The following is a 15,100-nucleotide window of genomic DNA, read 5'->3' as shown; positions in this document are numbered from 1 at the left end:
AGAGATTTCTGCACTTCATATATTACTGTCATATATAACTGAATATTTAGTAATGCTCTAATTTACCAAAAGTAAGTCTTTGTTAGGGACCATTATTGATTACTAAGACAATCTTTGGGGGGCTGACACTTCTCAGCGGAACGGTGGAAGTAAAATATTGTGGCCCAGATTTTTAGTTTAGACAAAACTGGAAACTGACTGAGGGATTTTCTGCTGTTAGAGTTAAACCTTAAGTTCCCTCACCACCTCTCAAATATTCTAGCTTAATAACTATGTGAATACATTTTGTACAAGAACTTTTAGTACTAAAATCAGCCAAATTAAATGTAATAAAAAAGGGACTTACTTATTTTTTGTTATTTATCTAATTAAAGTGATTTGTTATCCTTAAGTCAGACGTCACCTTATTAATATCTAATTACAAAGAGGAAGTAAAGATCTCAGCTGCTCTCTTTTTAACCACTTATAACAACTCACTAAAGAAAGTGAGTTGGTAAAACAACAATAGGCTTTGGTTTTCCTAAAAGCCTATTGTTGCTAAATGATGCAATCTCTTCTGCATCATTATCAATTTGAGTAATCTCACTGATCTAAAACAGGAAAAGTTAATGATTGAACGACATGTCTAATATCTATTTTTATTGTACATCAAGCTGAAAATCAGGAAATCAGTTTCATTTTACAATCGACGAGACTCTCAGTAACATTGTTCCACATAACACACAATTGATTTTACAACTCTGTTTGTCCCACACTTTTACACATCCCATAAATGCAGTAGGCGAAAGCAGAAACATTCCACAAATAAGGTCTGTACCATCTCTCTTACTATTTTTATACCTTTTTAAATCATAAAAAAGATTTGGTACTGCATCTAAAAATATAAACTGCCAGATAAACTGTATAACACAGGTGATGAAGAGACTTCAGAAACAAGGAGTTAAAAGTGGAAGGGGGTTTTGTGTCGTTCCCTTTGTCAAGGATTAAACATGTGGCCGGGGCCGATGCGCGGTCCCTACTGTTTGTGTTGTGGTTTTCTATTTCAGAGTTAGAATAAACTACAGGAGCTTTTGCTTGTGAGAAAAAGTGTGTTTGTGTTTGCAGTTCTGTCCCTGTATTTAATGCGTGTTTATGTGTCGTTGCAACATGAGGAACAATCTAGTTGATAAATTCTTCTATGTATACAGGGTCGTGGTTCACTGATTGCTACTTACGCAGAATTGAGAAACCTCTATGAAGGAGCAAAGCTGAGCTGACGTGTTTAACAGATGAGATTAGACTGAGGACATTTTGTTCAAATCTGAAGCTCCACTTTTATGATGCGTCTTTTATTTTTTCCGACAGTAAACCTCAAATATTTTTAAGCTAGGGAGAGAAAAATTCTGAAAAGACTCAAGATGTATTGAAGCTGAAGCTTTCAGCTGCAAAAAAAAAGAAAAAAAAAAGAAATGCTGTACGACAACAATATATCATGATACTTGACTTCAAAAAGTTGATTCAGTAGTGTTACTTTGAAGGTTAATGTGCCTATGAGGTTTTTCTCAACTCCGCCTGGAGAACATCACTGAAGCAGCTGAGGGGCTCTTTTTCCCGTGGTCATTCAGCACCAGGTGTCAAACTCAATGGATTCACCATCAACCAGTGAACCCACCAGCTACACAGCAGCTGTCTTTCATGTGGTTTTCACTGGCATAAACGCACAGCTGAAATCATAAAAACCATAACAACCGACATTTGCTTTAAATCTCACTTTATAGCGAGCTGTAAAGTGAGCTCTTTCTCACCGAATCTCAAGGATTAGGAGAATGCAAACAGTGTGCTTATGTCTGTTGCGTCTCCAGGCAATAGTTTTTGAGTCACGCTTACAAGCAGTTAGCAGTAAATAGTTAAAGCAGAACTATAGGTGATGACAATGCTGTAAAGCGAAAACATATTCTGGGTTCTGCCAGAAAATTAAATACCAAAAAGACAGGTCAGAGAGAAAGCAGCAAAATTGCAATTTTTTTCTCTTTTTGTTGTAGTTTAAGGATTTTCGATATGAAGCAAATATTTTCTACTGCATTTTTTAAATTGGTTTAACACCACTGGCTAAAGACTTTCCTGACAGCCTATTGAGATGGTCCATATGGCGGCATGGTGAACAAGGCTCGTGACTCTCTTGAGGATGTAGGGAAAACCAGACAAAAGATGGAGCCAGCAGGGCCTTGGCCACTCAGAGCTTCAATGGAGCGGTGGGCGATCCCCTACTGGGTCCAGTTGTCTGTAAGTCCTCAAACCAAAGTCTGATCTATGGAAACTGGCAACTCCAACCTTAATACGTTCAGCCATCCATACTCAAGCATCCCCCTCTGGGCCACACGGTCTCTTTTTAAAAGTAAATGGCTCTTAAGGAATGTTTAACAAGAACAAGCTACTGGCATGTGAGACATTTGAGTTTTTCTGTTTCATCATCAACGCTATTCAAGATTTCTTAATTACCATAGTGATGGAAGCCATGTGTCTAATTGTACTCTAAAAAAAAATCTTAAAACTGATTTATAAAATGTAGTAATAATTAAATTGACAAGTTTGGAACTCAGACGTCTTGACAGAATCTGGGAAAGAGAAATCAGAAAATCAGACAGAAATAATTAAATAAAAAAGTATGTTACTGATTTTTGTCTGGGCATACTCTTGGCTTTTTGTATGAGAACTAGTTAGGTTTACCATATATGGCAAGACAAACTTACTGTCCTGACACAGGTGCACGTTGTACATTTTACACTCTTTATCTTATATGCAAGACAACTTGCTGTTTACAAACAACACTTCATTTTTGTAGATCTACACCCACAAAAAGTATATTTAAATTTATGCTAAGTGCAAGCAGCTTTGGTGCCATTTTGATTTTTTTTTTAAATCAAGTCTGAGTTGAGTTTTGCAGCTACAAACACGTTGAAAGGTTTGTGTGTTTGAATTTTTCCATTTTGGCTTTGTCTTTTTAGACTGATTAATGACACTGTGGAATCTCTAGAGCATAAGACTTAGGCTGGTTTTAAACAGCTTTAAAACCGTGTTAATACCAGATGGTTTATGTGATAGAACTGAATCTAAGAGTGGACTTTGTGTTATCCAAAAGTGGTACCGTGTATTATGAGGGTGCCAAATCCCACACCATGTAATGGGAATAAAGTTCATTAATATCTCTGATAATTAACATTAATTAGGCCACTTCACTCTGGAGATGGTGAAGATACATGGAGTCCTTGACAAAAATGATTTTAGTATTCCTGCTTATTCTCTGTGAATTCCCTCTTTCACTTTCTGATTATTTTTCCTGTATTTGTCATGTTTTTTTTATCCTCCATTAATTACATAGCATCAGTTGTGCTACTGTTTCCTCTTTACAAGTGTGCATTACTCTTTAATCTTTGCTTAATCTGTGTTTATTGACAGCTATTAAAAATAGCTGCAGCTTAGGAGCCACAGTTTATGTTTATACTGCCAGTTAGTCTGTCCACAAATAATGAAACCACCCTCATTCATCAGATTTGCATCAGGTCCTCCAAGTGTCAGTTTAAGTGCATGAATACTACCATAATTGTCTTTTTCATTTTTTGCCGTTTTCCTCTATGGTAACTCTTCACACACTAGAACATATGTCCTCAGTTGTCAAATAATCATAATAAGACAAAACAATAAAACTGAATTTATTAACTAAATAAGTCAAGGTGTTTTAAAAAGTTGAACAACGCCTGCTACTTTTCTTTAACTTCAAAGACAAAACAAAAGAGTCTAAGTAAAACAGAATGTGATTTACATCTGTAGTCAAAGAGAGGCTCTTTGAGACTACAGTAGGAAGTGGCTCCTGCAGAGAGCAGGAGATGGACCCCTGCAGTGAGACCTTCCTAAGCAGGCCGTGAGACACATGGTGAACAGAGCACCGCACCACAATTCAAACAGAAACTGGACAGTGGACAGGTGTGTGAAACACATAACAGGTAGTGTGCATTTTTTGAATGTGTGTCACAGGTAGTTTTATGACTCACACACAACGTTATCAGAATTTTGGTCTTATAGACGAATTCAATTATCGGAAATTGTATTTCAGTTTCATTCTCAAATAAGTTTCGCTTTTACTGAAATAACATCTTGTACCGAGAATCCAGCTGTTTCATTTCTAGTCTTTTCTTTAAAACACTCACAGTCGTAGCAAATTCAAGAGTGAAACAATTGGGCAAGAACATGTTGCTGCTAAATGTGCTTATATAACCACTCGACAACAGTTCGTTGGGCTCATTAGGAGAAAATAAATCTCTCCCAGTGTGACAGTAATGTTGAAATACTTGGATGTGCTCTGATTTCTCTCCCATGACATGCTGCTGGTTGTCTTGTCATTTACAACTTTTATATGCTTGTGCATGTGTGAACGTGGGTGTTTAAAAGAAACCACTTCCATTTGCACAAGTGCTTGCACAAAAGCCCAATATGGGCATTTGTTGTTTGCACAGACCAGCACATTTCTTTTTAGTGCAGAAATAAGAGAAGTAAAGAAGCTAAGGGTGGCATCCTGTGTGAGGCAGCTGCATGCGGATGGGATGGTGAGACGGCAACACTTTGATCTGAAAAATTTAGGTGCTAAACTTCAACCCAGGCTGAGAGAATCTAACTTAAACACTGACTTTCACTCACACACCCAAGCACACGTGTAGACAGCTTTTGTTGCTTGTGAGAGAAGTCAATATGTCCTCTCAGCTGTCAGCTGGTTTTAACTTCTTCACATCTTTGTCTGTCTGTCTGGTCTCCATGGCTTCATTCACAGAACTGTTCAAGACACAAGACAGAGCAAACAATTTACAACAATACATTTACTAAGTTTTTGAACAAAGTATTTGATGTCAATAACTGAATTTATTTTTATTTTTTTATGTAAGCAGAACATCATGGCGAGGCTCTCTTAATATTAGGATATCAAAATGACAATAAAAATCTATTTTAGATGTAGCGTTGTCATGGCCTAAACAAGACTGCTGACTTGACAGTTGTCCAGTTGACACAAATACAAGAAAGGTAAACCACAAAAGGTCATTGGTAGATAAAGGAAATGTTAACAAAATGCTGGGTTCCAGCAAATATATGGAAAGTTGAGTGGACTGAAAACGGTCACAAGCAAGCAACAGAAATAAGAGATTTTGATTTCAAAGGATGCAGGACTGGTGACTGTGCTTTGGGAGCTTCAACAACTACACATCCAGGACACGAGGCACCGTCAGAAGCGTCCTCTCTGATCTAAATAAAAAAGAACTGAATTGATGCTTAGTGGTTCAAACTCCTCCTTGCAGATGAAAAAAAATATTCCACTATTTTTGGAAATTAAAATCCAAGAATCTGGAGGAAAAGTGGACAAACGCCAAGTTGCTTGATGTCCAGAGTGAAGTTTTCATAGTTAGTGACATCTGGTGGTGGATCTCCATTGCATTTTATAAAGCGTCATTATGGAAATCTCCTCATACTGCCAAAAGTACAGATGCCTGGGTTAAAATGTTCATGGTATCACTGTGCTTAAAAGGCCACAGGGAGTGCATTATCAAGAGAAAGGTGATAAACATCAGACCCAGAAATGTTGACAAGTTGACTTTTTAAAGATAAGTTAATATTTTATCAATCAATTAGACAAATATCATATGTATGTATTTACATTACTTGGACACACTGTTATAAAACAGTTATTCCTCTTGAGTTATTTTTTTCTATTCTATCTCACATATTTTTATGATGAATTGTGTTGTCATAAAGTGGTGTGCGTTCTCATAGTTGATGGATGTGTAGGTACGTCTCCAGATTGCTGAATAAAAAGCCAAATAGAAAATCACAAACCAAAGATGTATTCATATTATTCATGTTGCTCTGAGATCCAGACAGAAATGTAGCACAAACACATCCTCAGTCTGTGTAAATAAAAGCTTTTGTGATCCTCCAACAGAGAGGTTTCAGGTTATATTTACATTGTGGGATTCCACTTAGTCTGGTTGTGTGTTTCTCTACAAAAGTCTCTAAAAAGGCAAATCAGGCATTAATGCCTGGCTTGGCGTATAAGAAATATACCCTAAGCTCTAAAGTTTTGTTGTGTTGTGAACAATAAACAGCAAAAGTATTGATATCTCTTAAATCTTACCACAAGTTTGTTAGAGAATATCCTCTAACAAACTTCTGAGGCTTTCGGATAACTCTTCTGTTTATATTGAGGTTAAATATAAGACAGGTGGACTTCATTTATAAGTTGACTTCTGAAAGCAGTTGGTTGTATTTGGATAGATTTGGGATTGTCAGAGTAAATGAGGCAAAGTATAAATGCTTGCTACAAATTTCAGATTTTATTTAAAAATCTTTTTAGCTTCCACCTACCAATTATGTGCTGCCACGTGTTGGTTTTGTCACATATGAAACCCGTAGCAGTGAGTGACCTGACTAAATCTAGAAAAGTTGAGGAGGTATGAATACTTTGGCAAGGCAGCGTATTATGCACGCTTAAGCATGCAGTGTGAACCATTTGTAAAGGAAGATGAAAGACAAACATCTGAAGACTAACATCTGCATCCCGTTTAATGCTCCAATAACACCTTAAACACCAACATTCTGCAAGCACCCACCTCCATGCAGACACATGCACACATTGGAGTATTTTAACACGGTTTTACTAAGCCAATTCTTTAGGAATTCACTTAAACTGAGAGCAATTTAGTCATTTATTATTCTGAAGCTGATAGGTACCAGTTTGTTGGTCCATCACATTTTATGTTTTAGAGCAATCAAAGTAAGATAGCACCTTGTAAGTCCTATTCAATAACACTTAAATATTTTAATTATTCTGGGATGCTGACGTTCATGTAAACACAAATCAACATGATTCAAGTATGTTTTCTGGAAGTTTCCTTTTTTCTGGTCTGTATTTATATTTTTCATTTTGTTCTATTTATTTATTTATTTATTTATTTATTTATTTATTTATTTATTTATTTATTTATTTATTTATTTATTTATTTATTATTTATTTATTTATTTATTTATTTATTTATTTATAGCAAATAACAACTGCACTTAAATACGTATGCTATGAACTCTACTTTACATTCCCCTGAAAAGAAGGTTGTCATCATAATGCATTTTAAATCTGGTCACCTAATACTGCATGTAAATCACTCTAATTCTGCTGGTACTCCACATTTTGATATCTTGATATAGTTCCTTTATTACTCCACTTGTTCCGTTTGGTGACTTTTACTTTTACATATACCGGAAGCCGTCTCTTTTTGTCGTTGTGGCTTGACTGTGGTGCGTAATTTAGCTCACCGCCAGGGTCCCCACTGCCACAGTTCCTCTGGACTTTACCCTGGACAGGATCAGGTCGCGGAAATTTTAACGCAGAATCATGGATGTGAAGCTACTGGCCGTCGTGGCTGCACTGACAGTGGTGATATACTCGCCTCCATCTGAAGGTACACCGTGCTTAATTAGGTTCCGTTTGATCATTAGTTTGCTAAATTTATCAGGAATCTGCAAGTTATTTCGACTAATTTTAAGTGTTCACAAAATAGTAGAATTTAAAAATGCATATAAATGCAACAAAATGTGTAATTTCAGTTGGATTGTTGCTGTTGTTAAAGATGAACAGAAATTGCAATTGAATTCACGTTTCTGTTAAGTGAACGCACAGCTTTTCGCACTTTTTAAGTGTAGGTTTAGTACAGCTTTTATAATGCTGAACCATTAATTCCTTTTTTAACTTTTTGTTGTCTATTTAATGAGCGCGTGGGTTTCTCAAGCGTGGAGAGGTACATATTTATGCCGTGCGTAAAAGCGCCAACTCTCCACACATGTGGCTGTGGCAGCAGGAGAAAGCTAAGTCCCAGTTTGATCACTGAGCAACATCTTATCAGCGCTTGTCCTCTTTGTTTTTCTTTAATTATGCACAAGTGAAGCGTACGAGCGCTAGTCAGAGCGGCGTCACCGGCCACCCCGTATGTTGACTGATACCCTATTGTTATCATGGTAGCACCCCTTAGATCAGGTGTTAAAAATAATTTGCATAGGATTTAATCTGTTGTGACACATTCAACCATCTGCTGCGCCGCGGCGTGAAATTTGGCTAGTTTTAAGAAATCTTTGCATCCGGACAAAAGGTCATTAAAGCATTTCCTTTTTAATTCCATCAACCCTCTCTGCGCGGAGTTTCTATAATTTTATTGAGTAAAATTTTCCATTTAAATGAAGGAAATTTGAGAAAACGTGCTGTATTTATTTGTCCACGTAGATCAGCCATGAACGTTTACGCATAAACAGGAAACCTAACGCTGTAACGGAATGCCCTTTTATCACAAGAGACCACACAATGCACAACTACGCAAAGACCTCTGCATTTTAGCATCTTGATGCTTCCTCTGCGTGAAGTCAAAACATGAATCACTGATGGAGAAGACTGAATGCTTTTCAGAGGTGGTCATCACGCAGATTTTGTGACCCAGTAGGAGGAAAAGTAATGAGCTGTAAAAAGGAAGTTAAAATCTAAACAGAACAATGCCTGAGATTGATTAGAATGCTTCACTCTTGATTCAGCTTGTTAGTCCATCAAAGAGAGATTTTACTTTTTTTTCCTGTATAACTTTCATTATACAGGAAAGTATAATGAAAGTTACACTTTCATTATACTTTATAGAAGAAAATGTTTTTTCTTCTTTCTTCATTTCAACAGGACATTTATAATCTAAAGTTTCCTGATGCAATCAATAGTTTAATCTTTTACCACTTGCTGTAAAAATCCTGTCCTGTAAATTTTGTCTAATCTCACTTATCTCCCCCGTTGCTTTCACAGCAAAGCCCATCAGCCTGGTGGAACGATGCTACTGCCGTGCAACCATTAACTCCCTCCCGAAAGGTTTGATCCGAGAGCTCAGATTCCTCCACACTCCTAATTGCCCCTTCCAAGTGATGTAAGTTTCTTTATTATTATTATTATTATTATTATTATTATTATTATTATTATTATTATTATTATTATTATTATTATTATTAATGCTGAGTTCAAAGGCAAATAGTTTTCTTACTCCACTATAAAAACTGTTTTTCTTGTCTTCGGGTATTTCTCACCATCAATCTCGGAGAAGTGACAGGCCAGAGAAAGGAGTTGCGCATGCATATGTACACACACACACCCCTCTGTCACTCGCTCACACATACACTCAGAAAAAGTGAAACGTTTGTACAACTGGCTCATTGAGGCATCCACAGGAAGTGATCCTTTAGAGTAGGGCTGGGGGTGAAAATTTAGAGAGACATATATGCGGGTTGGTTTTTAGCAGGAAGACATTAATAAGGGGGTTTGTTTATGCTTACAGTTTTTGTAGGCAATTTATTTACGACTGCAAATTGCACTGAAAGCACAAAGTGATCTGTTAAACAAGTAAGACCTTCAAAGATAATCTGAGAAGAAAATACTAGAAACACCGCAGGTTTTTAGGTAGTTTGTAATTTCTAAGTTTTGTACAGACATAACTACCAATATCAGTATTAGATGATTCAATCTAAAATCATACAAAAAATGTTCCAGCTTTCTTTTCTTGAGGCATCATTGATTATTTATTCTTGTAGGAGGGTTTGACCATGTTTTCTCTGTGATTGATGGCCAAAATGTGGTTTATCACTTGCTGTAAAGTGAGTTTTTCTTTAAAACTTCACTTGATATTTTAAGCTAGCATTTCCATCTTAAATTAGTAATTAGCATGATTAGAATTATTTTCAGATGAAATGCAAATCCTTATATTAAGGCTTCCAAAGATTTCCAAAAAGCTACCAAATTGTCTCAATCCAGAGCCTTTCACAAGAGAAAACCCCTTTGTTCTTCTCAATTCATCTTTATTGTTATCTCCTGTAATAATTGCTCTGTCTTGATCTTTTGCTGCCTACATAAAATACAGACAAGTCTTGACATGTAAATAATACAAATAATACAAGATGATGTGCTTCTTACATCTCTGTGCTTCTTCTGAATTGATTTTAAAATGCTTACTGATATTGACAATAGCTGACATTAAGTCATCTTACATTGGTAATAGTAGTCATAAAAATAAAAGTGAAGTGTGTTCCTGTTAGCATGACCTGGTATGGTTCACTGATCACAGGAAATTGGATTTATGAGGTTCTAACTAGTCAGGATGGGCCAAGCTTATAAAACCACATGAAGAGCAAGTGATCCCATACATATCACCCAGTTTGCTTAAAAAGAGATGTGTCCTTCATCTTGGCAATTTTGTTTACTTTGCAAGAGATATTTCAATGAAATTTCTTTAATCTGCACAACCGACCCTAATTTATTAACACTATCTCAGGTCACAGGAATTTCTGCAAAAAGTTTTTTATTTGTCTGGGTCAAGCTAACAAGACCATGTTAATTTAGTCTGTTTGATAAGGGTGTTAAAATACCCATTGCTGATGCTGATTTGGTTTACATAACTGTTTTACTTTTTGCTTTAAAAAAACCTAACAATAAAAGATCTTTCTTTTTCCAATCAGTGCCAAGCTGAAGTCAAACAAGGAGGTGTGTTTGAACCCAGAGATGCGGTGGCTGAAGAATTATCTGAAGAACGCCATCAACAAGTGAGTACCAGCAACACAATACACATTTCTGTCTGCAGCTGTTGAGGTTTAACCTGTAGCTCATTTGATGTGCCGTCAACTCACTTCAAATTGGGAGACTTAAAGCAGAGAACACACAAATGCGCATCTAGACAAGCCATTGAGAGATTTTTGTTGAAAAGGCAGGTTTCAATTGCTCAAACTCAAGACGTGCAGCTACACGACCAAGTGGGAGTATAAACTATTTCCACTACAGCACAAAAGCTGTGGTTTGATGAGGGACAAGACACCCACTTTCTAAATCTCATTTAGTTGAATCTGAAGGGGAAAAATGCTGTTCCTAGTGGAGAAATTAGTTAAAATATTACACTTGTCTCAGTTAATACAAAAAGCAAAACTTCTTTGAGTTAAAGACCTGATGTTGTAACAAATAACTTGTTACAACAACATTACAAGAAAAGTAATTTAATTGGACATGCCATTTAATTAATAGAACATTTCAGTTTTATACTTGACGGTGAACTGAAATATGAACTTTAAAATCAATGGTGTTCTTGTGTTCATGTTTGCATCTATTAGGAAAGAAACTAAATTTATAAATAAGACGTGTTTAGAAACAGTATTTGACCAATTTTATTACTTTACTCTCCTTTACCATACAAATCAACAGAACAACATAATGCAATCAATAAAATATCAAATGTACAGCAGAAAAAAAATGCAAAACTCTAACACACTCTTGCATCTATTGAACTATACCCATAATGTGACAGATGCACTCACAGTTCTGCAGTCAGGCTGGCTAAGGGGTGATTTCTGAGACCTCGATTTGGAATGTGTGAACTACTGACTGCATAACAGAAAGCAGCTTGCATCAAGAGCAGATCATTCCCTGTTTACAATAGATCAGAACCTAATGTGTTTCCAATTACACATAAAGCCAAAGGGAAGTAGAAAAGGATAAACTTTTTTACAATGTGAGAAATGCACAAACCTGAACCTCATCCATTGTGCTGTTGTACTAAAACAAACAATCATTACTTTGTTTCATTAAATAAAGAGCTACCCCAAATTGAAAATGTATGCTATTAAATACTTTCTGCAGCTGAATATGAAATTTTAAAAAAATGTAATATTATGTCAAAGTTTAATACCAAGCATGCCGTTAATCAAATGTTAATGAAATATGTTTGAAATGCCAGATGTTTTGTTCTTAATTTAGAATAGTAAAAAAAATAGATTTACAGTGAGACAGCTTTTTGTTTTTGACAGTCTGGAACAAGATTTATTCAACTTCTTGCACAAATAAATATTCATTTTCAAGTTGGTGTTTAGTGCTTAGAAGTACAATTTAATTCTTGATTTTTCTAATTTATTTTTATCTGAAAGAAATTGATTGGGTTGAAACAGGTAACTGATTTTGAAGAGTGACTGCAAGTGTGCACATGTATCAAAGTAATCCACAAATATCAGAGACCAAAATTATTATATTTTATTTTAGCAGCAGCAGCAGTGTTGGCAGTGCGGCTTTCAATTTTCAAATAAAATCATTTGGATCATTTTTGATATTAATACCATGTGTGTTCAGTTATGCTTATGGTTGTAAGAATTTTCTCTTGAATGTGTAGACAGCAGAAACAGACAGAGATAAAAGCAGTCTCAGTCATCATTCAGACCATAACTCCATTAAATGTTTGTATCAGTCTCCCCTGCCTCGAGGCTGTAAAACCAGGAGAAACTCACAATGAGACCACATCCACTGAGTCAGTGTATCCATATCAGTGATTAAATGGGTCACAGGAAGTCATAATCTTTTTACTTGCATGCACACAAGGTTAGAAATAAGCAATTGACTAAACTCAGTAATGCTAAAAACCACAAAGGATGTGTAGAAAATGTATTAATCATACTTTTATTTGCTGATGAAAGGAATTCCTGGCAATTTTTGTTTTTGTAACTTAGAATTTTGCAGTGTTATGTATTTTCATGTCCATGTTGAATGAGTGTTTAGGCAATTCCAGCTCATCCAAAATGCTGCTTCTGCTGCTGGAGTCCTGACCAACACTGAGAAAGTGGTGTTCTACACCGGTCCTTATATATATACGTTTCTACACTTGTCAGATCCAGAATTCCCTGGAAATTTTTTTAAGATAGCATTGGAACACTTTTTGTAATGCAATGTGTAAATTTAATGTAATTTACTTTATCTTTGTTTTTTTATTACCTCACAAAGACTTTTAAATTATCTTGTGTATAAATGATTATGTACAAACAAACTTGCCTTATAGTTATAATCATTATCCTCATATAAATTTTTCTTTTCTGTTCCAGGATGAAGAAATCCAAGCAGCCCAACTAACATCTCTGCAAGAGTCACTGCTGAGGATTTTGGCCTTCATCATATATAAACATAAATTGAAAGATCTTCTGGTATGTCATACAGCACTTATGTTAACTGCTCTGCTGCAGCCTTTCTGCACGGATTGAATCTCCAACTCTTCATCATGAGCAGCAGTTTCTGGAATTATCGTCTTCATCACCACTTTTCACAAATATTTTTAGTGCAAAGTGCCAGTATATCTGAGTGTATGTTTCGCTAAATACATTGTATATATTTTTTGATTTTCCATTTAACAGTAAAGAGATATTTTTTAAGATTCAGTTGTCCCTCTGGCCTGTCTGTCATTAAGAAAAAAAAATAAAAACTGGACCCTGAGTGTTTAAAGATGAGGGATGTATGTCTCAACATCTCCTGTGTTTGTCATCCAGGAAATACAGATAATTGTGAACATGCTTATCCTGATGGTTTGTGACGAACGAGAGGCTCCTTATCCAAAAATACAAAAACTAAAGGAAAACAAAAGCTAATTGGCTCCAAAGAATTTCAGTGGGTGCCAGCTACGCCTTGATTGAACAAAAGATGTGCATAAAATCCTAATAAAAATTTCAGTTCTATTGTTTGTAATGGAACTTTGGAGACCTATAAAGATGGAGCATTTCCTGAACTCTGACTGCGATTATGTAATTTATCCACTCGTGCTTTTTTCTTAACTCATGGCAAATAAAAAGACAAAACAACAAAACAAAACAAAAAAACATCTGGTTTCCAAAAAGTTTTAATTAAGCACCCTATAAATTAAACTCTACTGGAACCATAAAGTTGAATCAGTTAACAAGAAGCCAGGGGAACAAATCGTAGTGATCCCTGGTCACATCTGGCAGCCTTTGTGTTTCCGTTTGGTTTCTGTTAAACAACGATTCCTAACAGTTTGGCAGCAGTTTCTCCACTGGCAGTGAACACAGAGAGAAACACTGTGAGCTGTACAGAAAGCAGTACTAAAATGTACGTGAATGTTACTATCTACAACCGCCACGCATGCAGCGATGCACTTTAAATGTGATGTATTCCTGTGTTGACAGAAAACTTTTCTAACCATGACTATTTTCTTCTGTCTTAGTTTTTTTTGAGTTTATATTCTTTCTATTTTTATCACTGAATGTTTAGCTGCAGCAAACGTTAAATTTGGGAGATGCATCTATGTATTCATTTAACTCTCCTGCTCATATGCAATATTAATGATATACAAATGTTTTATTTTTGTACTCTTACACGTTTAAACATTTAAAATGAAGGACTTGTACTCTCACAACTGAGCCATGCAGCTTTTATACATCTTGAAACTTGTATACATCTGTTGAGTAAAAAAAAAAAAAAAAGAGAAAGTCTTTGTAAAGTTTTAATGTGTGGTTTTCTGTACATGCTACATAATTACACTTGCACACAACAGCACACAAACTGAAAACACTCCTCAATGTGCAGCTGCTGAATTTTTACCGTACGGAAAGGTCAGAGACTAAGTATAAGTCTTTCATGTAAGAACATGTGTTTTGCTCTCCTCGCAAGGCCAAATTAAAGGCAACGACTGGGATCCTGACTGTGATTTAACTATTAACTCAACAAGCAGCTATTAGGAAAACATTAGAGCTTAAAGAGATGAACTTTTAACTTCTCTCTGAGGGCATTTTGATGTGAGGGTTGTGTGCTGACTGAAGCATAAAGGATAGATAAGGGGATGCAAGCGGTGGCCCATTTTGGAGCTAATTGGCATTGATGTCCAGGTTGAGCCATAGCGAGTGGAACAGTAGCACCATACCAACAGGCAAGACTAGAAAAATAATTAGACATAATCACTGAACTGAAAGGCTGCTTTGAACTGAACTCAGAAATCTGCAGGTCAAAACAGTGATGTTAAAACTTGTGCACACAATGGGCTTTATAATTTGGATTTCCCCTGTCAACCATTTTGAGGGGTATGTCGTTTTCTGATCACATCATGGATTACATTATGAACCACAATGAGCTCCAGTGAAGAAAACCAAGGAGGGCTTCGCCATTGACAGAAAAACAAAAAACCTGACAAGAAATAGATGTGGAGATGTCACAAAAGTTCTAGGAGAAAAATCTTTGGATTCATGAGACGAAATTGGTGCT

General features: G+C 35.9%; 1 protein-coding gene across 1 annotated transcript; it reads left to right on the top strand.

The window, feature by feature from the left end:
- The first annotated feature begins 7,324 nt into the window (after window positions 1-7,324).
- cxcl12a (chemokine (C-X-C motif) ligand 12a (stromal cell-derived factor 1)) lies at window positions 7,325-14,258 on the top strand. Its single transcript, XM_044136102.1, has 4 exons — window positions 7,325-7,475; window positions 8,849-8,966; window positions 10,546-10,629; window positions 12,940-14,258. The coding sequence occupies exons 1-4, from the start codon at window positions 7,409-7,411 to the stop codon at window positions 12,965-12,967; spliced, it is 297 nt and encodes a 98-aa protein (XP_043992037.1). The 5' UTR covers window positions 7,325-7,408; the 3' UTR covers window positions 12,968-14,258.
- Window positions 14,259-15,100: the final 842 nt, after the last annotated feature.

The sequence above is a fragment of the Gambusia affinis genome, linkage group LG13 (assembly GCF_019740435.1).
Source record: "Gambusia affinis linkage group LG13, SWU_Gaff_1.0, whole genome shotgun sequence".
Classification (NCBI taxonomy): domain Eukaryota; kingdom Metazoa; phylum Chordata; class Actinopteri; order Cyprinodontiformes; family Poeciliidae; genus Gambusia; species Gambusia affinis.
This window is presented reverse-complemented; position numbering and strand designations above follow the sequence as displayed.